General features: G+C 45.0%; 1 protein-coding gene across 1 annotated transcript in view; it reads left to right on the forward strand.

Annotated features, from left to right (window-relative positions):
• The first annotated feature begins 849 nt into the window (after positions 1–849).
• Positions 850–20,159, forward strand: part of LOC139745905 (uncharacterized) — a 249,739-nt gene continuing 230,429 nt past the window's right edge. Inside the window, exon 1 of the mRNA XM_071656572.1 lies at positions 850–1,041. Coding sequence (XP_071512673.1) covers positions 948–1,041 — 94 coding nt within the window. The 5' untranslated portion in view covers positions 850–947. The remainder of the gene's footprint in view (positions 1,042–20,159) is intronic.

Raw genomic sequence — 20,159 nt, forward strand, 5'->3', positions numbered from 1 at the left:
TATATATATATTCACCATTTCCCGCGTTGGCGAGGTAGCATCAAGAATAACAGGACTGAGTCCTGCTGTCACTTAAAATGGAGTGAGGTAGGCCACAACATAAGTCTCAGCATTAACTCCATGGCTTGCTCTTTTGTCTTTACCAAGCGAACTTCAATAGGACTCTCTCACGCATAGATGAATATAGAATAAAGAATACTACTACTCAATTTCTTATACATTTCACAATGATTTATTCTCCATCACTAAGTCAACACGGATTCCACATGACACTTCAAAAAAGAAAATTATATCTATTGACACAAGTAAAACAATTGTACCAGTATAATTTTGATAACACTGACCCAAATTGTGTATAACGAACTTAGATAAATGCTCACCGAAGAAGTCAACATTAGCTTAAGACATATATACATCACTTTGATGAACATACTGATCCACAAGCATAACAAATTTCTTACTGGTAAGAGCTTCATCCCTGTGCACATTCATTTTATATAATCTGCAAAACGACGAAATGAAGCCCAAAAGAAATTATATTGGTGTCTCCCAAACCTTTACGTTTTCTGTGAACTTTGTGTTAGAGAGACTTGGCATCACTACACGTGTGGGCCAATCAGCTGGCTTGGTTTCGGTGATACACAAACATTCAGTTCAAAATTTAATAGAGCTTTCTCTCAATGAAACTTCTTAAACAAACGACTGAATATGAATGTGTAGAATTATCTATTTACGACGATATAAGACTAGTTCCCCAGAACCGTACAAATACTTGCATTAAATAGGAAAGTTAGTAATAGTACCTGGCAACTGAATGTCTCTTTTCGGTAGAGCATTTCTGCAGATGACAGTGAATGTTGAGCTGTGGTCATGAGAGGAGTGTGGTGCCGTCGCGTATGATATACAGTGATTCGCTTGAATTTTCAAGTCTTTTAGATGGTTGAATCATGTTTATAGGTTTCAGCCACCTGCAAGTGGTATTGATATGTCCAATCATACTCAGCGTCTGCGGATGGGAGTCAGATAATGCTCAAACGAAAGGTAAGTGTGCTGGTGAGGTTTCTTTCATGAACACAAGGAACGAATGTGAGGGCGCACGAGGCCACAAGTTTTGGACCCCGATCTTGAATAATATATTAACATTCATGCGTGACATGCAGGCATGGGAGTTTTCCGCGAAGTTACCATGAATACTGCAGTCTTCCTACTGAGGGGTCATCCTCTTTTGAATAGTTTTATCACTTTAGTAAATATTTGTTGTTGACCTGATACGGATTTAGGTTACGAACATATTATAAACATAATAAACCGCATTCAAAGTTTTTCGCAGTTCGAAAAACTGTATTTGTGCAAGAGAATGAACGTTTCAGGAACAGCTGTGCGGATGTCAACAAAGGGATCAGGAACGTATGCGCAGGCAGGCAGGAGTTGAGGATGTTCCAAGATATCGCAGGTAATGTTCAGAGTGTGGGAGTTGCAACAAGGTTATTGACAGGACATACACTTTGCTTTTATGAGGTGGAATGTGTCTCACTACAGCCAGAGGTTATGTCTAATTATGTGTGCATTTTGCATACACCGGCATGCATGTTTAGCCTGTATTTAGCAAGATTAGGTATCTCACACAGGATATAACTAATAACTAATCACCCTGTGCGATAGTTCGTTAAGTTTACATTGTATTTGTTAACATATACTCGTTGGTCGTATGGAATGCTAATTACCGACTTGTCGGAGAAGGTTTTACAGTACCAGTGTTAGGAGAAGACGTCAGCTAGTACCAGGGGACACCATCAAGCCGCCACACACCCGGTCCTTACCAGTCATAACTGTCAGAAGCTTGGCCGTTGCCGGTACAGGGAAATTATATATGATCACACTGAATGTGTCGGTTTTCGCAAAGGAAACCACATATGGAGAAAGGAATTGTTACCAAGTGGGAGATCTAACGGTCGTTAACAGTATTGATAGCAAATGAGGGTGGATTAGATGGATCACTTTAAGATCTCTCTAGCAAAGAAATCAGATAAAAGAAATACATAAAGCTTTCCTTGGCTGTTAGATTACGTAAAAATTATAATATCGTTTCGTTTGTACCTCCTTCCCCCAAACTAAACTAAACAATGAAAAAGTTGGGGAAAGGCAAATCTGTAAGTGATGCGAATCATTATGTGAAACTTCATTGCTACTTCACTTACGTCAAATAACTGGATCATAAGGATCAACACGGTAACTCAAGGAAAAGAATATCTGTTTTAACGTGTTGCATCATTTTTAGATGCAGATTCTCATTTTGGGTAGTCCTCCCATTTGATGGAGGTTGGCAGACACTGTCTTCAGTGAGCCTCTCGCGCTCACTGAAGGTTGACTTGGCCTCATTGTTGAACCTCCTCCATCACAGAAAACTAAATATCACTGACTTCCAACCTACGGGTAAAGCTTTGTTCGTATATATATATATATATATATATATATATATATATATATATATATATATATATATATATATATATATATATATATATATTAAAGTTCGCCATTTCCCACATCAGCGAGGTACCGTCAAGAACAGAGGACCGGGCCCCTGAGGGAATATCCTCACCTAGCCCCCTATCTGTTCCTTCTTTTGGAAAATAAAATAAAAAAAACGAGAGTGGAGGATTTCCAGCCCCCCGCTCACTCCCCTTTTAGTCGCCTTCTACGACACGTAGGGAGTACGTGGGAAATATTCTTTCTCCCCTATCCCCAGGGATAATATATATATATATATATATATATATATATATATATATATATATATATATATATATATTCTCATGGGCAGTTCCTTCCACGAGCGATATGTTCATATATGCTTCGTATGATTGTATTCGTGCCTTCCTGTTGTTGTATGTGTAATTACCTGTTCGTACTGTATGGGCAGGAAGTTTTACACTCTTAGGGCCCCCATCTCTTGAACATTCTTCACCATTATGCAGCTTCTTAGATTTATTTATACCAACGCATGATTGCAGATGTGCGTGTACGATTTTCTTTGTACGTGTGTTCGAAGCCTGCTTATAATTCATGTGTTCATCATTTACAGGCAGTGAGGCAGCAGTCAAGTCTATGCTTGCTGTTAATCCTCCACTGTACTATATTGGCACGTACCTACATCACTGGTTTCTTAATCAAAGTACTTTCGTCATATATGATCGGGCGATGTCGTTTGTAGATTTTTGCTAGTACACTGACGCTTTTGGTTTCTGGTCTGAATTCTTACATAGTCGATATTCTCTGCTGGTATGTGTTCATGCGGTCGATTTTTTCTCTCTTTGGTTTGTGTTCGTTCGCTGTCATTCGTCGGCTGGCTTATGTTTGTGCACTGGCTGGTGAACGTACAGAGCTATGGTCACCATATTTTCAGGAAAGGTATCTTTCAGGAAATCGTAGAACTTTGTTGTCCCCCCCCCCCCTTTTTTTTTCAAATGTCAAAGGTGAGGGTCAGTGGATCTTGCGTCTGTGGCGTCAGGGGATGGATATTTTTTTTTTTATTTCAGCGAAGAGGAGGTGTGGTTTGGTTTCTAGCACCAGGGGATGGATAAGGGGTTTGTAGCGCCAGGGAATGGGTAGGTAGTTAGGTGGTTTGTATTGATAGGTGATATGCAGATAGGTAGGGGATTTGTAGCGTCAGGAGATGCATAGGTAGGTAGGGGGTCTGTAGCGCCAGGGAGTGGGCATGTAGACAGTGGGTTTGTAGCCCCAGGGGATGGGTAGGTAGGTAGGGGTTCTTAAACGCCAGGGTATGTGTGGTTAGGTAGGGTGCCCTATAGCGCCAGGAGATGGATAGATAGGTTGGCGATCTATAGCGCCAAGGGATGGCAAGTTAGTGAGGGGGTCTGTAGCGTCATGGAATGAACAGGGGGGGGGGGGGTTGCGTCTGAGAAGTGGTAGGTAGGTAAGTGGTATGTAGCACTACAGAATGAATAGTTAGGGGTCTAGCTCCAGGGGATTTAAACTAGGGGCCTCTAGCACCAGGGGATAGTTCGTTATATAGGGGGTCTGTAGTGTTAGGGGATGGGTAGGTGAATAGGGGTCTTTAATACCAGGAGATGGTCTTTGTGCCTTTAGTGCCAGGGGATGAGAAGGCAGATTTGGGTTCTGTACCGCCAGGGATGAGTAGATAGGTAAGGGGTCTTTTGTGCTTGGGGATGGATAGGTAGATTGGTGGTCTGTTAGCGTCAAGGGATGGATGGGTAGGTGGTAGCTGGAAATGTTAAAATCGTGTCTTAAATTGCGGTTGGCTTCACCCACCAATCCAGTGTTCGTATATTTGATCAAAAAGTACATTATTAATGATGAAATTGTTTGTTTGGAGGTGGTCAGTTATCTCTTATGGAGATTCGCTAAAATGGCGTAATAGTAAAGATCGGTTGGTATCTCGGTGCTCACTGGTAAGCAGTTCCTCTTGATAAGACCCGATGTAATAAGTAATATTCTTCCCAGTAACCAAGTTCTTGGGTAATAAGTAAGATTCCTTCTAATTGGCAAAATCCCTTGCATTTAAGAGGATTACCCCGGGGCATCCTGGCCGGCTCCCGCACGACCAGCTCGCTCGCTGTGTGGAGGCCAAAGGCTCTCCGTCCCTCCTGCTGGAGCCTCGCGTGCCCAGGAGCGACACAGTATCTGTAGGGCAGCTCTCGTAGAGACAGATCCCATAAATACGTCTTCAGTAAGAATTCAGTAAAAAGCTTTCCTTGTTTTTATGTAGGACCTCTAGTACAACATTTACAAAATTCCATTGCGTACTTAGAAGCGTTTATATAAAGTTAGAGCATCTCGTATCTTACAGTCAGAATAAAAAACAGCCGTAGTGCAAGAAAACAGCCACATGTGAATTGACCTTAACGACCCTTCCTTGAACACTAAAGCTATGTAATGCTCCCCCTCCGTTCGTTTTTCTCCTCTTCGTATGATAGCTCCGCCTCTGAGTCAGGTCTGCAAACAACTGAGCAGCTCAGATTAATTCCTGCTTTCGTTTTCTCATATTCACTTTTTCCTTCTTCCGAGATGGCCAAGACTGGGGCGTGTTTTTGGCCGTACTGTGTCGGCTGCAAGGAAAAAAATTGACTAGGAGAAAATGGATTACATTTTTGAGGAAGGTACACAACTGAAGTTGAGCTTGTCTGGGAAGTGTGGGCGGATGGGTGAGTGAGGAGACTGCATAGGAAAAAGGTGTCAGCTAACGGTCAGGACGGTCAAACAGGATATATGTGTGTGTGTGTGCTTATAGATGTCGACTGGTCAAGAGGCATGTATGATAGGCTCTGGTGTCACGCCCGAAGTAAGGCGAAATTGGAGTTGGACGGTGTTCCTCGCTGACCTTTGAACACAACGTATTGCAAGACAAGAAAGAGACTGGCTGACCGTTGTGATAATCACAAGTATTCGTGTAAACATCTCAAGGACCGCTTTTGGAAATTTGCTCCAAATATCACTTAACGGCGAATCGAGGACGAGAATCTCTTAACGCGACCAGTTGAATTTGTAAATGTACCTGATGCTAGTGGCAGTTGCTGGGGCTGTGGAGGACGTGGGAGAGTAGCCCTCATAGTAACTGGTTGGTGGGATTGGCTCTCTTGATTTTTCCCATGGCTCGTCTTCTCATCTGCCTTTTCCCTTGCTAGGCAGTGTGCGGCTCGGGGAAGACCATGAAAACTATTCAGGTAAACACGAGAGGGAACCATTACCTTCTTATCTCCAGTCAGCTAACATCAGTTCTGTATATGATGTGCTCGAAGTTTCTGAACTTTTCACTGGACAAAAAAAAAAAAAGTAGAAATGGGAAAACCTCCAATCGAAAGTGACTTTATCACGGCTTTAATGGAAGAAGGGAGAACAGCGTAGTGTCAAGTGTATTCACGTGGGCGAAGAAAGTGAGGGAAAAGGCCCGAGCGCTTGGCTAACGAACGCCACCGTTATTGTCACGTCACGTACTTGGTGCAGTCAGTGTTGATGCAGTGGAACCAACTGGATGGCCTTCGTACATATGGTAGATTCACGTGCCGCGTTGGAATATTTCCTTTGTATGACCCATCTTTGTCTCAAAATTCAAGTATACAGTATCTCCAGCAAAGTAGGAGTTGAATATTTCATTTACATTTGTTTGGTTAACATACCGTTAGGCTTTGGTGGGTTTGAATGTATATGTACGCGTTAGGTTGTATCAGTCTGGTGCCCACCCTCGACTGATAAGAGTACGCTATTCCTTTATTCTGTTTCCTTCCTCAGGACCTACCTCACATTGTAGAGAATTGTGAGGTCAGGTTGTTAGGTTAAGGGGTATTTGTGGTTGGTATAGGACGAAAGAGTTTTGAGGGAGTGGAGTTGTTGTTCGCCAGAAGTGGTATTAAGCGAGCAAGCTTGCTCGTTGTTCAGCTTTGCATGTACAAGTCAGACATAAATATCGAATGAATTCTCCTTGACATTCAGTTTTACGTGAGGCCAAGTATTTATGGTAGACGCATCGTGGGTCAGTGTATCCTACAGTTCATTGTGATTCCGTGTTCTTCAGCTAAACCTGGTGAGAAGTATAGAATTTGATGCAGTTTGTCTGCCTTGATTACTGCAACGGGACTCCTAGCTTTATCTGCGTTCCTTAAATCGGTTACGAACCTTTTTAGAAAACTAGCTCCTAGAAAGATTGCAACACTGGTATAAGGATTTACAAAACATATTTACTGCAAGACATACTCGAAATTCACTTAACATTGTCTCATATCCAATCTGTCGAAATGCGTAGATTTTTTTCCTTTACTGTTTTAAACCTTACTTAACATAGCTTTCCTTTGTAAGTTTGCTTTGCAGACTAGCAGTTTGTTTCTCTTCATTTTCACCTCATTCAGCATTGGGTTACGGAGTAAGGTTTAAGTAGATATGGTTGAGGTAGATGTATTCTGCTGAAAGTTTTGTGGAGTCTGATGGAGGGGTTAAGTTGAGAGGCGTGTAGTAAAACAGGTGAGCCACTAGGGTGTCTTTATGTACGGCTGAGAAGGAAGCTCTAGCAGGATGGGGGGTAACCTTTATGGGCAAGGGCTAAAGTATTTGTCCGAAGGGGGATTGGTTTGTGGCTCGAGTTGGTCGGTAGGGGCAAGGGGTAGGTCTGTGGTAGGGGTAGGTCGTTAGGAGAAAGAGGTTGTGTCAGTAGCAGGGATGGGTCAACAGGAGAAGGGTTGGGTGTGTGGCAGGGGTGGGTTGTGACAAAGGTAGGTTGTTAGGACCAAGGGGTGGTGTGGTAAGGATGGGTCGTTAGGAGCAAGGAGTGATTCGGCAGGGGTGGGTCATTAATAGGAGCAATGGGTGATGCGGCAGGAGTGGGTCGTTAGGAGCAAGGGGTGCTGGCAAGGACGGGTCGGTAGAAGGGGTGTGTGTGTGTGATGGTGGTGGGTCGGTAGGAGCAAGGGGTTGGTCTATAGCAGGGCCTGAGAGCGGGTTTTGGTTCTTGTAAGGTAAGAAGATCGTAAGCAGGACATACACCAAAGAAACTTGCTGCTCGTTTTCGCTACGTTCCCTGGCAGGTAGCTCGGCGGCCAAGGGCTCTTTCATTCGGGAGGGGGAATCAACTAATTTTAAACTCGAAAATAGTGATCCTGGCTTTCTTAGTGATGGGGTGTTTCATAACAAAAATATTCATCCTCGAAAATGAAAATATGAATACCTGCAGCATTTGTACAAACACGTTCGTGTGAATACACTTAACCATGGTGAACTTCTTGTAGAAATGAGCGAGAGTTCCAACCTTAGGCTGTGAACGTAGACTTGGGTGCGAGTTGAACATTTTCGGGCGGGTGAATTTTAATTCCTGAAACTTTTGTTAGGTCGCGAATGCGCCTGTGCAAGACGAACGACAGAAAAGATTTGCTATGAGATCATATGGATATGTATAGTAATTTTTATACATTTAAAGTTATTGGATAATAAGGAGTTTCAAATATTAAGCTTTGGAGTTTGATAAAAAAGAAAAGATTAAGTGTTTAAAAGACTTGGTGACTCATGAGAAAATAAAGATCCATTAAATCGATGACCCCAAGATTGTCTTGAATATTGACCCTCGCCCCACATACCAGGTTTCACCATCACGCCTGGAGAATGCCGTGGACAATATTATGCCTTGGCGCTCCACTCCAGCACTGGGTCCTGGAACTTAATCTTCATAAAGGAGTTCCCAGTGCCGCCCGCATGGGTCCTAGATGTCCCCTGGATGAAGAGCTGGGATTTCGCCGAGATATCGGGGAGTTTGATCACGGCTGACGTGGGCTAACTCCACGCAGGAGGGAGCAAAGGGAATGGAGCGGAGGAGGAGGAAGAGGCTCGGCTAGTAACACACTAGCCTAGCCTCCTCCTCCTCTTCCCCATATATGTTGATATTGTCAGGTCGTACTTATCTTCGCGTCCTCTGGTGTGTTCATTAGTGCTATTAAGTAATGTTGCTCGAAAACAAGCTTGTGCAAAGTAAAGCCTATATCTTCAAGAAACTGAATTGAATTTCCAGTTTAGTTTTGAGTACTCTAACCTATCAAACTGCATTTCATTTAACAAATAACAGGGAAAACTAACAGCATAAACCATGTGCAAAATAACCATACGCACGATTCATGTATTCTGATTTATGTATAATGGGCACAAAAACTCGTTCCAAACAATTTGTGGTCCCGTATTGAAACAAAACTCATTATTATAAGTCAATGGAGGAGAGCAGTATTGTTTCACAGCCGATGTGCAATATTTGTGATGCAATACTGAAGAAACATTTTTAGACGCTTTTCTCAAATCACAGAAACTTTCCTTCGTATATATTTTCGTCGACATATTGTGATCGTAATTATTTGCCTTATTTCACCTCTACGGGTTTTCGTGCATTATGAGGTGACAACGGGAATTTCGTTTTATATTATGACAGTGGTACATCCGTGTTCATTATTTTTGATTTCAATATTTAGCTCGCCATTCATCGTAGTCCTCAGTTACTTTTCATTGTAAGGTTAACTCCAGTCCTTCTCATGTCTTCTAGTATAATGCACTTAATGATGATCATGTTCTTCATTTCATTGATTACATACCGTGCTAGTAGGCCGTCTCAATAGGGTGAGGGTCTGGTGGCATTCTGTACATTTCTTGGCTCAGCCGTCTCCTGGTATAGAATTTCAGTTGATCTAAGTAAGTGATAGAATTCCAGAAGCGTGAACAAGTGATATTTGCGTTGACAATGATTATTGGTTGTGCGTCGTAGACTTTTGAAGTTCTTGGAATCCAGTCAGTCACTGTCTTCACCGTCGCGATGGTGACCTTGAAATCATTGAAGGTGAGGTCAGACGACGCAGTTAGAATAGGAAGTCTTAGTTCGTAGGTGTGGCGTTATAACGAGACCCTTCAGCATCACACACATGTCGCCTAATAGTAAGGCCCTTCAACACCCAATCTATCAGGCTTTCAGACTGTGGTGTGATCCCTTCATCTCTCAGACGAGTTGAAATTCTCACCATTGGTAATCATGTTTCTAGTGATCCGCTGGCGAACTTGATTGGTGCCCATTTGCAGATTGACAAATCCCTTTGGTTGAGGACGGTGCAGTCGCTCACGGCGTCCAGCGTTTAAAGATGACTTTAAACTCAGAGAATAGTGTAAGGTCTGCTGTATTCTGTCCTTGTGAACGTAGTTGCATGGTGTAGAAATGTATCCTAAGTCCAGTTAGTGGAATGTGGAAAATATCCGTCGTTGACAGGTAGGGCGAAGATGTTCTGCGCTTGTCATTGCAAAGTAAAACAAACGCCTGCGGTAACCTGATGGAAATATTCCAGAAAGTCCTGAACAAGTTCGTTCAAAGTTGCCCAGAGGCGACCAGGATGATGCGGGCGTGCGGGCCGCCGCTGCTGACAGTTTGGTTGAACGTAGGTATAGCAAAGCCACCACGATCAACGACCCATGACCTGCGTGACAACACGTATGACTCTAGTGTTAAGCCATCTTGAAAAAAAGATAAAGTTACAGTTCGTCGTGTTTGGCTTTGTGTAATAATGAAGATGTAAAGATGAATTGCTGTAGTTAGTTTTTATTGTGTTCGTATTTCGTGCAGTGTGTGTGTGTGTGTGTATTCGTGTGTGTGTGTGTGTGTGTGTGTGTCTATTTACCCAGTACAGAGGGCACTTTGCATAACTCTATACATGAGTGTGTCGAGCCTGTAGTGTCTCGCCCCCACCATAGCATGTGGTCTGGTAGATAAAGTAATTAAGCTAACCTAACCCTGGTCCTCCGTATGTTTCCCATCATGCTGGTGCTCAGGGCAAGCTGGCTTGTCGGCCGGCCGCCCACACTGTTCTGCTCTCCTGGATAAAAACGTTAAATTTTGAAAGGTCCCTTAAGTGTTATTGTAAGTAATGACCCAGGGTAGGGTAAGCACATGAGGGGGATTAACTTGTGAGACACGAAGCAAGTCTTGTAGAGGAAATGAAATAGAAGTTGTTTAAGAATGAAAAAGTGCTAGAAATGTGAAAAACATCTTGACTAAGTAATGATAAACTGTAAATAAGTTTAAAGATACTTTGTGTAGAGCTTCACCAACACAGTCTGAAAGAGAATGGTTTTGTAGCATAAGAAAAATTTATCTGTGGTAACCTTTAACCTCTAGAGGAGGCTATAATTAGGTCACTGATGTCAGGGCATTATGTGGGACACGTGGAAAAACATCACACTGTCACATTACATGAACTGGCTTAAATAGGATTTTTTGTGACCTTTGACCCACAAATGATCGTAGAATAATTAAAATCAGATTGAGATTTTATAAACGCTGAAATTTTTGGAGTGAACTTTTGACTATCGTAGAATAGAAATTAATCATATCGCATATTTATTCAAAGGACTTGTGGGAAGATCTCATTTATATTGAGATTGTTAGGAAAGCGTGTGTCGAAAATTGAGAGTCGTCCAGGTGTGTACATGTCGGGGCTGGAAAAATGAAGACATGGCTTAAAACATTGATCGTTGAGGACAAGAGGAAGAAGGAAGAAAGTGAGTAAGATATGTCTTTCTCCGGTAGAGATCAGTGTCAGACTATGCTATTGAAGAGCATCGATGACGTTAATATATATTAAGGCAGATGTGTTGGCTAGCCTAGCCAGGGGAAGTTCGAGCTCATATACTGAACGTTGCACACTGATCCCCTACCGGGTGGGAATGAGGCTTTCACACGCAATGGGCCTTCGCCCGGAGGAGGGGCTACTAATTATGTTCTTACCCAACAATAAATGTAAAGGCGCGCCATGCATTACACAACGTTTATGTACATCCTCCTCCCTACACTAACCCAGTAAGAGCGGGACAGACTATCAAGTTGGCCCAGTATCTGTGTATATGGAGGTTAAGTAGGGTAGTGCGAGCGGCAACGCCGGTTGCCAAGGGTTTGATCTTGCCATGATAACCGAATTACAGTATGTTATTTTATGGGATATTATATTTTTTTCTTCAGAGCTGGGCTTCAGCTGGTCCCTCCCTCTTGATACAGTTGTTCCCGGATTGCCAGACGTATAGCACCCCTTGTACGAGCTACTCCCAGCCCCTTAACCCTGGGGGCCTGCTGCTCCTCTGTGCCTTAATCCTCTCTGCTCGTGTTACCGTGATAATCCTGGTGCTCACTAACGACTGGGGTCCTCCCCAGCTTGCATGTGGGGGTGAGGGCGCAGCCGACCTCTCCCAATCTAATTTTAGCCCCGCCCTTGTCCAGGAGTTGTTTAAATGTGTCGGTCTGTATGAAAGAGGAGGAAAGCCTCGTCTTAATGTTTCCTGTTAAGGGCGAGGTGGTGTGGCTTAGGGCGAGTGTTTACAACACCATCTCAGCCAATGGCATCCAGACTTTGCTGGCTTTAAATATTTACTTATCATTTAATTGACTGTGGACCAGTGTCTGCAGTTTTTATGTGCCGTGTTCTCGTACGCCGCCTCCTTCTTCTTGGGTAAGAGTGCATGATAAATTCGCCGTTTCTCTTTTTTTTTTCGTCAAAAATTAATGAAAATTGTTAATGATGTGTGTGTTGTGGGGTACCCACTTGACCATGAGCTCTTTTAGGGGAAGAAAAAGACTAGAGAGGGTGAGTTTATCCATGGCCAGGGCTGACTTCTCGAATTTAACGAGCAGCTTCGCCGGCGAGTTTCTTCATTTACATTTATTTGGTTCAACGAGTTTCGTTAATTTGGCGATATATATATATTTTTTTCGGTGGGTAGTGTTTGAAGTGCTCTGGGTTTTCAGTGTCTGCCAATAGTGTCGCGTGTTAGTTGGCAGTTGTTACTAATTGGTTCGTTCTTGTGTGTGTGTGTGTGTGTGTGTGTGTGTGTGTGTGGTGCCGAGTCCCACCTCTGCCTTACCCAGGACCTGGGGGAGCTGGGTTCTTCACCCTACCTGGGAGAGGGGGAGAGGCCAAAGGAGGCCTGGCCGTAGTCCTACCAGATGGTCGGGAGGTTAAGCCCCCCATCAACCAGAGAACATAAACCCAAGGGCTGGTAATGAGGGTGCGTGATGGTGGAGGAGAATCATGGTGTTAGTGAACAGGGCCGTCGTCGTGTTGGGGAGGGAAGTCACAGTGTTGGTGGAGGGATGACTGAGCGCTACCCCCATTCCGTCCTCCTCCTCCTTCTCCCACCTGTCCTGTCAGATGGAGGCAGCAGCTGGTGTGGAGAACATGAGAACACCTCACACACAGAGTGCCACACAACGGTCTGCCGGACCAGGGGGACACTAGATGTCCATTACAGGATCTTGTCTGAACCCTCTCGGATACCAGAGGGGTGATATATATATATATATATATATATATATATATATATATATATATATATATATATATATATATATATATATATATATTCGCTCCAGATTCCAGAGCTTGCCAAACTCGGGTACAGGAGGAGGACGCCCTTGGGTACGTCAGTGTCCACGAAACATATACAGAGCTAATCAGACCTGAAGACTTGGAGGCCTTAAGTCAAGGGTGATCTGTCTATGAATATGCTGCATTAGTGCCTTCTTTCATCATGGTAGCCAGTTCCTCGGTTGTAGTAGATAAACTGTGTAGCCGGGTATTTACTGTGGAGACGGGTGGGAATAGAATCCCTTCCATTTGTTTGATTTTCTCTGTTTCCTGGCCGACAGTCACTACCTCTCTACCCTCCATGAATATAGTGACCTTCCCTACTCTCCTGCCTTTCCCCGGACTCTCCTTGTGCCCCGCGCACCACGTCGGACCGAACCCTACCCCCAACCGGCCCTGACCCCACTGAAGGGACCGGCTCTGATCCTTCCCCTTACATCCCCTTAAGGGAGGCATGAGTTCCCTGGGCACCATCACCTGTCACCAACCCTGGAGACGTCCCCACAACACTCGTTATTGTTATTATTACGATCATATCATCATAATTCTTGTCGTATAGTTTTATACAACCTTCAGATCGATACACACGATGCAGAACCTTATGTAATCCCTTGCGTTTAATGTACCATACTCGTCCCTCTCTCCAGTAGCCTCATATTCAACATCTCAAAAAAAGGTTTGTTCCGTTTAAACGTATGTCTGGTTTTATATTCATCAAAGGTTAAAGCAAAGGCATCTTATCGGATTTTCCTTTCACGATGTTACCGGTGGCTCGATGTCCCTTGACTGCTCCACAGAACCTACAAAATACATTGAATTATTTGTTGAATCTGGACGTGTAGATCAAGGGCAGGGCTTTGTCGAGCAACGCGTCGGTCCAGCCAGCTGTTTCCGCTTAATCTGTAGGTTGGTTCCTTCTTCCGGGCTTAAGACGTGGCATCTTTCGGATTCGGGACTTGGTACTGTCTGAGCTCAGGATTTGCTATGGTCCGAGCCTTAGGGCTTCGTACGGTCCAGGATCAGGTCTTGGTAGGGTCCGGGCTCTGGGCTTAGTTAGTATAGGATGTGCTCAGGGCTTGGTACGGTCAGAGCTAAGGGTTTAGTATGGGCTGGATTTAGGGATATGGTTCTGGATGGTTACCTATGATCATACAGTGGTATGGAAATGATAGAGAAGACAACAGGGGATTTGATAAGAGAAATGGGACCTATTTAAGTGACCCTTGAGGTCACTTGCACTGTGTCGTACACATGTTATACCCGTTACAAACTTGGTGGGATTAACCTGCCTGACCGCTTGCCCCAGTTCCCCGGTGAGCTGCTTTCGTGTATGGCGAGGGCGTGGTCCGGATGTGTGGGTGGAGGGTACACCGCGAGCCAGTTGCCCTTTACCCTATGGCTGCCGACACACACCATGTTCTTTTCTTCCACCAAACTTGTCTCTCAGGGGCAGCTAATCTCGCTGTTGCTACCCCCTGAGTTGTGGGCGCTGCGCGGTACGTCATAACGAGATCTTTATTTGGTGCGTAGTCCGCTAGAAGTTTTGCGCACCCCCCCCCCCCCCCCAATATATTTTCAAAAGCGATACACGGCTAAGGTTTATTGTGAGTACAATCATATGAAGCTTTCAGGATGAAATCATCGTATATCTAGTAGCTGAGACTAATGTTTCCAACGGTGTGAGCATCAGCTGTCCGCCTCACTGTGCTTCAGGCTATCTTGAGGGAGCATTTCTTTCTTTCTTCTTCCTGGCTGCCACTTCATTTCAGGTATTTCGCTTCTAAGCGGTATGATTCTTCCACATGGGCTTCAAGATGGCTGGGTATTACTTTTTAACGCAGAAGAAAGCGCGGAAGAAAGCCCGAATTCTCATCTGGAAGGAAGAAAATGTGGGTCCACGTGAGATTTTTGGCGGAACGGGGAGATCATCAGACCGCGCGGTCAGGCGGGTGCTTCCTGCAGCACCACATCAGTGATTCGCCTCATTCAGATCAAGACTCGATGGAACCATACATGTATGTACCTAAGAATACTTCAGCAACCCTGCCAACTCCATGTCCAGACGTTTACAGGTGGTCATCAAGGCCAAAGGAGAGATGACAGAGTAATGACAGTGAAAATGTATGGGTGGGACGGGGGGAATTTTTTCTGACACTGTACTTGTAATTCATCCCCTGTCTACCCTCTGAGATGCTCATAAACTTGCACATACGTGCGTGCGTGTACGTCGACAGCTTGTGTTAGGTCATAGCCAGGCACGGGTTCTTTGTCCTGACACAGCCTTGTTTTCTTCCATGCTCATACGAATGCTTAAATAGATGTGCATAAGTGAGACACTTAATGTACTAAAGTGGTGTTTTCCTCATCAGTCGGTTGGCAGTTTAAACAGCCTTGAGGAGCCACCCTTGACGGACGTGAGGTTGTGTGTCCAAGGCTACTGTGCATGTGTGGTGAGGACGTGATGGCGGCAGGGATGGGTGAAGATGCTCAAGTGCTCGCGAGTTTGAAAACACTACGCAGTATGGCCGCTATGTGCTCAGTCTGTGTCACTTATCATCATTTATTAATTTTTCTTCTTAAAGATAAAGAATGATTAACTATATTAAATGAAGTAACTTTCGGAAATGCATAATCGAACTTAATCCATTTCATGTTAGGGTATCTTGTAACGGATCTTGACATCTGGCAGCTCATCGTCGAACTGGTAGGCAAAAGCCTAGATTATTTTATATGGCTAGGCACATAACTGAGACTTTCCTTAATTAATTTCCGTAAAAAAAGAAAACGAATGTTGCACGATTTAACGCTTGCTGTCAGATAGAGTGATAAACCCCAAAAAATGTGAGTGGAAACTCGCGAGTTCGCAGTCGTTATTTTTGTGATGTTAAGATGGAATACGAAAATTTGAATAAAAAGGGGAACTGAAATGAAGTTGTATTTGCGGGATATTATTTGAATCTTCTTTGTATACACACAGAAAAATATAAACTAAGAATCATTATGCCGTATCGAATGCTCCTGTGAATCTCTCTCGAGCCGCCCAAGCGATATTTCGTCTTCCTTGGCAAGGTCTTTGTTTACTATTCTGGTAGTGCATTATGGGGACGTTCCCAACGGGGCTGGGCCCCTGCCTGAGTGGCCATTGTAGGGCGGCGTGACGGCCCGATAATTGACGTCAAGGATGCTTAAGCTGCTAATGTTTTGGTCTTCATTTTCTCTCAACGCCATTCATAGTTCTGCTTTTTCCTATCCTCGATTTTCATCCTTTCTATCCCTTGTCTTGTCCTCCCTTCCGTATCGTCTTGTCTTCTCCTGCATATCTCCTCTTGTCCTGGCCCCCAGCATTGGCCGTGGCAACGCCACTGCTACAGCTGCCCCGACGCTCATGTACACCATCACTGTCCTCTCCCAGCGCCACCGGCTGGCTGGCTACCTTCATCTGTAAGGCTCGTATCCTCAATGACTCTCTTCAAGATTATAAACCTTATGGGTTTCACGGTTTGGCGTGGCACACTGTTCCATTCACATAGTAAGTTATTCAGGGTTACTTTATAGACAAGTTTTTGCATCGTGCGCGTCTGGAAATTTGTAGCATTTTAAAGTTCCTCTCTCGGCATCCACAATTTGCAAGGTTTCATTTATCCATCGTGGCTTTATTCAGTATTTGCTGAATTTGTAAACCTCCTCTTTATTTTGTAGTAATTATTCTGATGATACGCGTACTGAAACTGAACATCTTTCTTGATAATGCTATGTTTACTGTGAGTGGTTTTATTTATTTTTGTTTCACCAGAAAGAATGAGTCATCTGATTTTCTTCTGTTAGTTCACGTGTTAATTCCTTGAAGTACGATGGCATAACCCTCGGTTACGAGTGCGAGAGACCTTCGACTTGGCCCTTAAGGGTCTGGTCAGACGCCGGGGTCGTCATACTTAAGGGTCGTACCGTCGCGATCATGGGTTCAAGGGAAGGGAAGGGTCGTGAAGTGCATCTAAGCGTGTGTCGGGAGGACTGGGCACGGCGGGGCTGGCGACGCCCTGGTGTCGTTGCCAGCTGCATTGCGGCGCTCAGCCTACCCCTCCCCCCTTATCCTAGTAGTTGGTTGAGGGGGAGGGGGAAATCTGCAGGGTAGCAGTGTGTGTGTGTGTGTGTGTGAGAACACAACGACTAACACCCCCCTCCCCTCCCTCCCCGGTAAGGGGTAGATGATAGCTATAGCAGTGGGTGTGTGATCCACGAGGCAGGGTTCTCTTGACTACCGCGATGCATCGTGGGAGAGTATGATACACATCTCGTTCATGATTCGCTAATATGTGTATTGTTTCCTTTTTGTAGGGTTGTTGTGGACAGACCAGACCGTCTGGTTGTGTGGCTTCGTCCCCCCCACCATCAGTTAACCTCCGCAGCCACGATCGTGTGCACAACGTACTGTCCAGCCTTGGTAACAGCTGCTGTTTCTCAAGACTAGACCGTTGTTATTCTCGATTTAGTAGCGGGAGTTGTGTGTGTGTGTGTGTGTGTGTGTTCCGTGAGAATAACAAGATCCTGCCCCTCAGCCCAGTACATTTGGCCGGGTTGATTAGGGTTTTACACTGTGGGCGGAGGGCGTTCATGGCCATAGTTAGTCACGTCCCTCCCAGCTCTAGTTTCGCTCAAGGTTGCTGCAGGGCTCCGCGGGATCTGTTTCTGCTTAGTGATTCTAGAATAACTTCATAGAGCGAGCTTCACATATGTTTGTGTCTACCGTGACGTGCTCGGGGGTTCGTTATTTGCACTACGATTACTACGATTCCTGGAGTAAGTGATTGAGGCGGTGACGAAGTTATAACTTGTCTAGATATGTTCAACACCTTCATGTAGTTTCTAGGATGATTTGACAGTGTTACGCGCCCCTGGGGCGTCGGTTAAGGTGGGTATCCGGTCTTGATTGGTAGCTAGCAACAGAGGGTTGCCATGCGTTACCAGTTTTTGTGTCATGGATAGGCTTTCCCTGGTGCTGTCGTCCCCATACTTCCTTCATTTCTCGAATTTCGCTCTTAGTTCTCGTGCTGTTTAAGTGTTATGATAGCAACGTTATTGCTTGGATTCAATTTTTTTTTCTCTATTTTCAGCGAATAAAATGTCCTATGTGGTAATTTATCGCCATCAACCATACATTTTAAGACGTATCGAGATATGAATTGTGTACATCAACATCACAGTCACTGGCAGTGTGGATGTTATGGCCCGTCCCCAGCCACTACGGGAAGAATTCACCGTGAAATTACTATCTAACTGGGTCAAGCCAGTGTACGGGTTGGCGGTGGATGTTGGTGAGTTCGGGATGGTCGTGGTGAGTGAGGAAAGTTGATCATAGTTTTTGGCACTACTGTCGGGGGGTAGTACCAATAAGGGTAGTATGAACTGACGTGAGGACTAGAACAGTAACACTTCTGGTAGTTTTACCTCATGTGTGAACGCCGGAACACAAGTTGTGAGCGAAGGAACAGTAGCACTGATGACAGAGAGGGTTTCGAGATTTCCGGAGCAGCGATGGTAGGTGTCGAATTGTGAGCGATAGCAGTAATTATGCTGGATGAAGCAGTAGCGTGGACCCACTTGAGCGCTGGAGCAGTAACAGTAGCGTGGACCCACTTGAGCGCTGGAGCAGTCGCATTAGCGTGGATAGGCTTGGGCGTTTAGAGCAGTAATATAGTCGCATGAGTCGACCGTAGCCCTGACGCAGTCACAGTAAGAGCACATAAGGGCATTACGTGAACACTGAGCTGATATCAGTAGCAGCGTGAGCATACATGAACGCTGAGATGGTAACAGTCAGGTGTGCCAAGTAGAGCTGCTATCATAGTAGTAGTAGTAGTAGTAGTAATAATAGTAGTAGTGGCAGTAGAGGTAGCAGGCTTGGAGGCCTCCTATGCCCGGCCGGGGTCCATGGGTGATGGGAGGCCGGGCTGATGACGTCACTGGTGATCAACTCTCGTCCCCAGACACTCTCCAACCACACGCTGCTGCCCCTTTGGTGCTGTGGTCACTTGTGATCAACTCTCGTCCCCAGCCGCTCTCCGACACACGCTGCTACCACCCCCCTGGTTCACGTTGTTGGTGTGTAGGATGGGCGGCACAGCGGCCTCTCTCTCTCTCTCTCTCTCTCTCTCTCTCTCTCTCTCTCTCTCTCTCTCTCTCTCTCTCTCTCTCTCTCTCACTGTTGTAGCACAGCGTCAGGAATGCTGTAGGTTATTACTGTCATTATTCTGTGGGCAGGTGTGTGTAGGTCATGAAGTCTACTTTTAGGTCATGAAATTTGAAAGACCTTTGTGGTGGGATCGAGTTAGTCCTGCTCGTGTGGACGACGTCCTTGGATAATGTTACATTCACTCTTATTTTTCTCGCAAATGAATATGATATTTTATAGAGATGCGTTGTGAGGCTTTTATGTTAAAAGGCGCGAGAATATCTTGAGAATGTTCGCACCGCATTCAGCGTGCCCACAGGATGGCAAGGCAGGTCGAAGTCTTTCTTGCGGTATCTGAGTGGATTTAAACAAGGCTGCGCACTGGGATGAGGACCCTATTTGCTATCAGCGTTCATTACTTCCGCAGGTTTGAGGACGCTGTCCTGATGCCTCGGGGGGGAAATTGGCCGTGGTGGGAGGCGACTCACGGGATACAGCACATGCAGAACATTGTGGTAGCTTATGTTAATACGTTAAAGACGTTTTGTGAACAAGGAGCGAGTGATGGTTTTTATTGGAAGTACAAACAAGGAGTCAGTAGTGCCACAGTAGGCGTCGGGAGGGCCAAGAGACTGTGTGGCACTGTATCCGAGGTGGGTGTAATGGGCGAGAAGACTTACAGTAACCCAGCTCGGGCGTGAGAGCTAGTGTCTGGTGTTGCCTGAGTCACGTGGGTCACGTGACACCCCTTTCTCCCCCCTCCCTCCCTCCAGATCCGCTGCCTCCCCTCCCCCGCCCACCTTCCTGGTGTCGCCTGCCTCATTCTTACTTCTCTTCAATCTAACTTTCTCAGTCGTACTCACCAGCCTCACTTTAATTATTCATGAGGGAACAGAACGTTTTTTTTTTTTTTACGTAAACGAATTAAACTCACGAGTGTGGCCTTTGTGTGAGGGTGTTAGTGATCATTAAGTAGTATAGTATATTAGTGATCATTTATAGTAACCTCTGCAGACAGGACGTGTGTTGAGCCCTCTGCCTCGAATGAGACACGGTTCAGAGATAATTATTTGAACACCATCTCTCTC

Source organism: Panulirus ornatus, chromosome 63, assembly GCF_036320965.1.
Source record: "Panulirus ornatus isolate Po-2019 chromosome 63, ASM3632096v1, whole genome shotgun sequence".
NCBI lineage: Eukaryota > Metazoa > Arthropoda > Malacostraca > Decapoda > Palinuridae > Panulirus > Panulirus ornatus.